Below are 6,525 nucleotides of genomic sequence, written 5' to 3' on the forward strand. Positions count from 1 at the left end.
AAATTGGTGGTCTAGTTTAATTTTTTCATGTGTTCATCCAGTTTTCTTAAGGCCATTTATTGCATAGACTGTCTTTACCCATGGTATGTTCTTGTCTCTTTTGTCAGATAGTAATTGAGCATAAAAGCATGTGTTTATTTCTGGGCTCTCTATTCTGTTCCATTGTTCCAAGTGCCTGTTCTCAAGATCACTGAGGATATTTGGGGTATTCTGTGGTTTCACATAACTCTTTGGAACATTTGTTCTAGTTCTGTGAGATATGCCATTGGTATTTTAGTAGGAACTGTGTTCAACCTATAGATTGCCTGGATAGTATGGATATGTTAATGATGTTAACTCGTCCTATCCATGACCACGTTATATGCTTCCACTTATTTGTATATTCCCCAATTTGTTTGTTCAATGTCCTATAATTATCCAAGTACAGGTCTTTTACATCTTTGGTTAAGTTTATTCTTAGATATCTTTTGTTGTTGTTGTTTCAATAGTGAATGGGATTGTTTTCTGAGATTCTCTTTTTGGTAGTTCATTATTGGTGTATAAAAATGCCACCAATTTCTGAATATTAATTTTGTATCTTGATATTTTGCTTAATTTATCAGTTCTATTAGTTTTTGGTGGAATCTTAAAGATTTTCTATACACAGTATCATGTAGTCTACAAATAATAAGAGTTTTACTTCCTTTTTTCCTATTTGAATGACTTTTATTTCTTTTTCTTGTGTGCTTGGTATGGCTACAACTCCAGCAGTATGTTGAATAAGAGTGGTGAAAGCAAACATTCCTGTTGTGTTCCTATTCTTAAGGGAAATATTTTAGATTTTTCCACAAAGAGTATGTTGTTGGCTGTGCGTTTGTCATATGTTGGCTTTATTACATTGAGCTATGTTCCCTCTATTTCCACTTTGCTGAGAGTTTTGATCCTAACTCAGTGATAGATTTTATAAAATGCTTTCTCTACATCACTTGATATAATCATATGATTTTTATCCTTCATTTTGTTTATGTGATGTATCATGTTTATTGATTTGAAAATATTGCATCAAGCTTGCATACCAGCATAAATCCCACTTGATCATGGTGTATGATCTTTTTAATGTACTGCTGGATTTTGTTTGCTAATATTTTGTTGAGGATATTAACATCTGTCTTCATCAGGGGTATTGGCCTATAATTTTCTTTCTTTGTATTGTCTTTATCTGCGTTTGGAATTAGGATAATGTTGGTTAGGAAAAAATGAGCTTGGAAATCTTTCCTCCTTTTGAACTTTTTGGATTAGTTTGAGCAGAATAAGTGTTAGTTCTTTTTATTTTTTATTTATTGTTGTTTAGTTACAATTGCCCCACCTTTTCCCCCATTGCTCACCCTTACCCACTCTCCACAGTCAATCCCCCTCCCATTGTCTGTGCCCATGAGTCCTCTATTCATGTCCTTTTGTTTGCTCCTTCCCCTTCTGTCCACTGTCATCTCCATCCTGCCTCTCCTCTGGTCACTGTCAGTTTGTTCTTTATTTCCAAGTCTCTGGTTCTATTTTGCTCATTTGTTTGTTTGTTTTATTAGGTGCCATGTATAGCTGAGATCATATGGTATTTGTTTTATGATAAAAATTTATTTGAGAAACATTTTTTAATCAAGTTCTTAAAAGACTGCTTTACCTGCTGGTTTCTCAAGGAGTAAATAAATGGATTTAGCATTGGGGCAACAGAAGTATTGAGCACTGCTATTCCTTTGGTCAAAGCCACTCCTTCTTTTGCTGAAGTTTTGACATACATGAAAATACAACTTCCATAAGAAATAGAGACAACAATCATGTGTGAGGAACAAGTGGAAAAGGCCTTTTTTCTTTGCTCAGCAGAAGGGATTCTCAGAATTGTTTTAAGGATGAATGCATAAGAAAGAATTACTAATGTTAAGGTTACCATAAGCACGAAGAGTGCCAGAAAAAATCCCATGAGCTCTAGGAATGCTGTGTCTGTGCAGGAGATCAGTAGCATAGGAGAAGAGTCACAGGTGAAGTGGTCAATGACATTGGAGTCACAGAAATCCAGCTGGAGTCCCATGATCACAGGTGGAAAAATAATGAGAAATCCAGCCAGCCAAGAACTAATTACGAGCTTGCTGCAGGTTCTGCTATTCATTATTACTGTGTAATGCAGTGGCTTACAGATAGCCACATACCGATCGTAGGACATAGCAGTCAAAAGGAAAAATTCTGTTGAGCCAAGGAGAATGAAGAAGAACACCTGGGCCATGCAAGAATTATAGGAAATGGTCATATCCCCTGTGACAATGCTGACCAAGAATCTAGGAATGCAAACAGTTGTAAATAAGACTTCTAGAAAAGAGAAATTCCTAAGGAAAAAATACATAGGGGTTTTGAGGTGCAAATCTATCAGAGTAACGGTGATAATTGTCATGTTTCCAGTTATACTCAGTATATATGTGAAGAATAGAAATAGAAAAATCAAAACATTTAGCTCCGGGTCATCTGTTAACCCCAGAAGAATGAACTCTCTCACAGATGTTTGATTTTTCATTTCTTATTGCTGACTCCTTCCATATCTGTAAATGCATACAAGAAACAATGATTTAGTGAGTACAGGGTTACTTTTTCTTTAAAATCATCTCTGCTGGCTTAAGGAATACATAATATAATGGGCCAATAACCAAGTTTTACTGAATTCTGAAAATATATGTTAGCTACGACAAAGACAGTTATACCTAGTACTTGCCTTGTAGATCACTACTTATTTAATATTAAATGAGTCATTTAAGAGGTCTAATAAATGCATCTGTACAAGAAAAACATACTTATCAAATGTTTTACTTTCTTTTAAAAATTTGTTCATGTGTGTATGAAAATCAAATATAAAATATATTATTTTATTTTTATTAGAATATTTTACCACTGACCACATGTTCTAATGATTCTCTGAATATAAAAGATTTCGAAGTCTGTTTTTTTAGTTATTTGCCACAATTTTTCCAGGATATTTATTGTTAGCCCTGCCTACATAGAGAATTAATAACTTAACAAAAGAATCTAGGCCTAAACAACTAATACACACACATATATTTATACATGTATATTCCTAAACAAACAGAAGGTAAAGTTTTCTCTTTCTAAATTAAATAATAATAATCTATTGCTTTTTAACAGCCAAAGTTAAGTGATCCAAGTTATAAACTGATTAGAAAATGGGAAAAATAAATGAGCTAAGAAATGAAAAATATACTTACAATTATATAATCCCATGTGGTAGCAGTTGGACTGCTGAAACCCAAATACTCTCTTGCCTTATTTTGATTGTTAGTGTTTGATGCTTATTTTGTAGCATTTCATAGACCACAACTTGTGTCTGCCTTTGATTTTCTTATATAATAACATACTTTTGTAATGTGTAGGTAGAATTTGCTGGGATGATACTGATTGCATAGAGTGAGATGGAGCATATGGAAGAGTAAGTCCAGTACAAAGTTCTTGAATTAAGGAGGCCCTGATACAAAGATGCATAGTCCCAGTTGCTGGTGGAAGAAGGTGCTACACTTGGAACACAAGTAAAGTATTCAAGAGGTCCTGCAACTTGTGATCAAGGAAAGAGTTGTTGACATGGTGGCAAAAGCTCTATGGGTATTCCCAGGTAGTCAATCTATATTAAGTCTGAAAGACTGAGATTCAGGTAGTATTGCAAAGTTTTTCCCTGACTAACTGTGGCTCTGGTGCTAGTTGTTTAAGAGCAAAGCTAGAAGCCTTGGAAATGGGACAGGGCAGCAGAAAATAGAGCCCTGTCAAATTTTTAACTGGTAACACAGCAGACTCTGAGATTAAATTGTCTTGGAATGTGGGTAACACTCCCCACCCAAAACTACATACAAAAAAGAAAAAGAAAAGGAGAAAGAAAAAGAAAATTGTGGGATCAGGAAAATAGCAGTGAAACAGGTAAACAAAAGTGAGAAATTTCTGTATTTTGCTGGTTAAGTAAAGCTCTAGTTCATGAGCAAAGGCTCAAAACCATGAGAGAAAATCAATGAAACAACTACTACTGAAAAGAGGTGAGAAGCATGACATAGGAGTAAGAGTTTGTAAAAAAGAAAATCCTGGAAATGCAAAGAACTATCTCCCGCTGCACAATCCAAAGCAGGCACTTGTCTTTTGTTGTCTAAAATTTACATAAAAATAACATCCTAATCTTAGATGCTAGGAAAAATCTTACTTGACTTTCAAAAACTTCAGTAAAAGGAAGTTGGGTTATAATTATTTTTTTATATTCTTTACCTTCCAGCAGGGAGACCTGGTTTTCTAACTATTGTTTCCAAAACTGACTGGTTTTATAATTTTATTCTCAAAATAGTCACAGGAGATTCTTTCAGAAAAACTGTTAAAATGTCTCTAGGGAGGAATGGCACTGATGAGTGCACTCTACATTTTGTTGAATAATTTTAATTAGATTACCCTTGGGAAATGATTTTCTAAAAAAACATTAAACATGAGAGGTGTATAATGCAAAGAACAGTGAGGAATTTAAATCCAGCAACTTGGAATACTGGGCCACGCCACCAAATCCAAAACTTCACAAGAATAACACACAGTCACACACACACACAAAACTACAGACCATTATTTCTGATGAATATAGATGCAAAACTCCTAAACTAAATACTAGCAAATCAAATACAACAATACATTAAAAATTATACGTCGTGATCAAATGGGGTTCATTCCAGGGGCACAAGGATGGTTCAAAATACACAAATAAAACAATATAATATACCATGTAAACAAAATAAAAGATAAAAATCATACAACCTTATCAATAAATGCAGGAAAATATTTGCTAAGATACAACATCCATTTATGATTAAAACACTCAATAACATGGATATAGAGGGAAAGTACCTCAGCTTAATAAAGGCTATATATGACAAACACTAAGCTAATATACTCAATGGGGCAAAACTGAAAGCTTTTTCTCTAAGATCAGAAATAAGACAAAGATGTCCACTCTTACCACTCTTAATTCAGCATAGTACTGGAAGTCCTAGCCAGGGCAATTGGACAAGAGAAAGCAATAAAAGGCATCCAAATTGGAAATGAAGAAGTAAAAGTGTTACTTTTTGCAGATGAAATGATTCTTTATATAGAAAACCTTAAAGACTCCAACAAAATACTATTAGAAACAATAAAAAATACAGTAAAGCTGCAAGCTACAAAATCAATGTACAAAAATCCACTGCTTTTCTATATACTGACAATGTACCTTCAGAAAAAGAAATGAAAAAAAAATTCTTCTGCTATTTCAACCAAAAGAATAAAATACCTAGGAATAAACTTAGCAAAGGATAAGAAGGAAATATCCTTTATACTGAAAACTACAAAGCACTATTAAAAGAGATTGAATTATACACAGCAGAAAGAAAGAAAGAACTCCTATTCTTCATGACAGCATGGATGGAACTGGAGAGTATTATGCTAAGTGAAATAAGCTAGGTGGTGAAAGACAAATACCATATGATCTCACTTATAAGTGGAACCTAATCAGCAAAACAAATAAGCAAGCAAAATAGAATTAGAGATGTGGAAATAAAGAACAAACTGACAGAGGCCAGAGGGGAGGGGGATAAAGGGGAAAAGAAAGGTTAAGGTCAAGTCAAGGAATTTACATAAAGGACCCATGGACAAAGACAATGGGGTGGGGGATTGAATGTGGGAAGTGAGGGGTGGACAGGGCAGGGGAGGGTAATGGGGGGACAATGGGGGCAACTGTAATGGAACAACAATAAAAAAAAGAGATTGAGAAAGAAACAATGAAGTGGAAAGATATTCCGTGTTCATGGATTGGAAGAATCAACATAACTATATTAGCCAAAGCAATACAGATTTAATGTAATCCCCATGAAATTACCAAAGTCTTTTTAATTTTTTAAAAGATTTTATTTATTTATTTTTAGACAGAGAGGAAGGGAGAGAGAATAAGAGAGGGAGAGAAACATCAACACGTGGTTGCCTCTCATGAGTCCCCTACTGGGGACCTGGGCCACAATCCAGGCATGTGCCCTGACTGGGAATTGAACTTGTGACCCTTTGGTTTGTAGGCCAGCACTCAATCCACTGAGCCAGGGCCCCAAAGTCATTTTTAAAAGAAATATAATAACAACAAAAAAACATAAGATTTGTATGAAACCACAGAAGACCTCAAAAAGCCAAAGCAATCCTGAAGGAAAAAAACAAAGCCAGAGATATCACACTACCTCTCTTCAAATTATACTACAGAGCTATGATAATCAAAACAGCATGGTATTGGCAGGAAAACAGACACACAGACCAATGGAACAAATTTGAGAACCCAAAATAAAACCATGTGTATATAGGCAAATAATTTTTGACAAAGGAGCCAAAAAACATACAATGGAAAAAAACAAGCCTCTTCAATAAATGGCGCTGGAAAAATTGAAAAGCCACATGCAAAAAAATAACACTAGACTACAGTTTGTCCCCATGTACAAAAATCAATTCAAACTAGATCAA

At 34.6% G+C, this 6,525-nt stretch overlaps 1 protein-coding gene across 1 annotated transcript; it reads right to left on the bottom strand.

The window, feature by feature from the left end:
• Window positions 1–1,586: 1,586 nt before the first annotated feature.
• Window positions 1,587–2,536, bottom strand: LOC129084526 (olfactory receptor 6C65-like). The gene has a single exon (XM_054590720.1). The coding sequence runs from the start codon at window positions 2,534–2,536 to the stop codon at window positions 1,595–1,597; it is 942 nt and encodes a 313-aa protein (XP_054446695.1). The 3' UTR covers window positions 1,587–1,594.
• Between the last annotated feature and the right edge of the window lie 3,989 nt (window positions 2,537–6,525).

The sequence above is a fragment of the Pteronotus mesoamericanus genome, unplaced genomic scaffold (genome assembly GCF_021234165.1).
Source record: "Pteronotus mesoamericanus isolate MK-2021 breed Mesoamerican mustached bat unplaced genomic scaffold, CSHL_Meso_final scaffold_21, whole genome shotgun sequence".
Taxonomy (NCBI): Eukaryota; Metazoa; Chordata; class Mammalia; order Chiroptera; family Mormoopidae; genus Pteronotus; species Pteronotus mesoamericanus.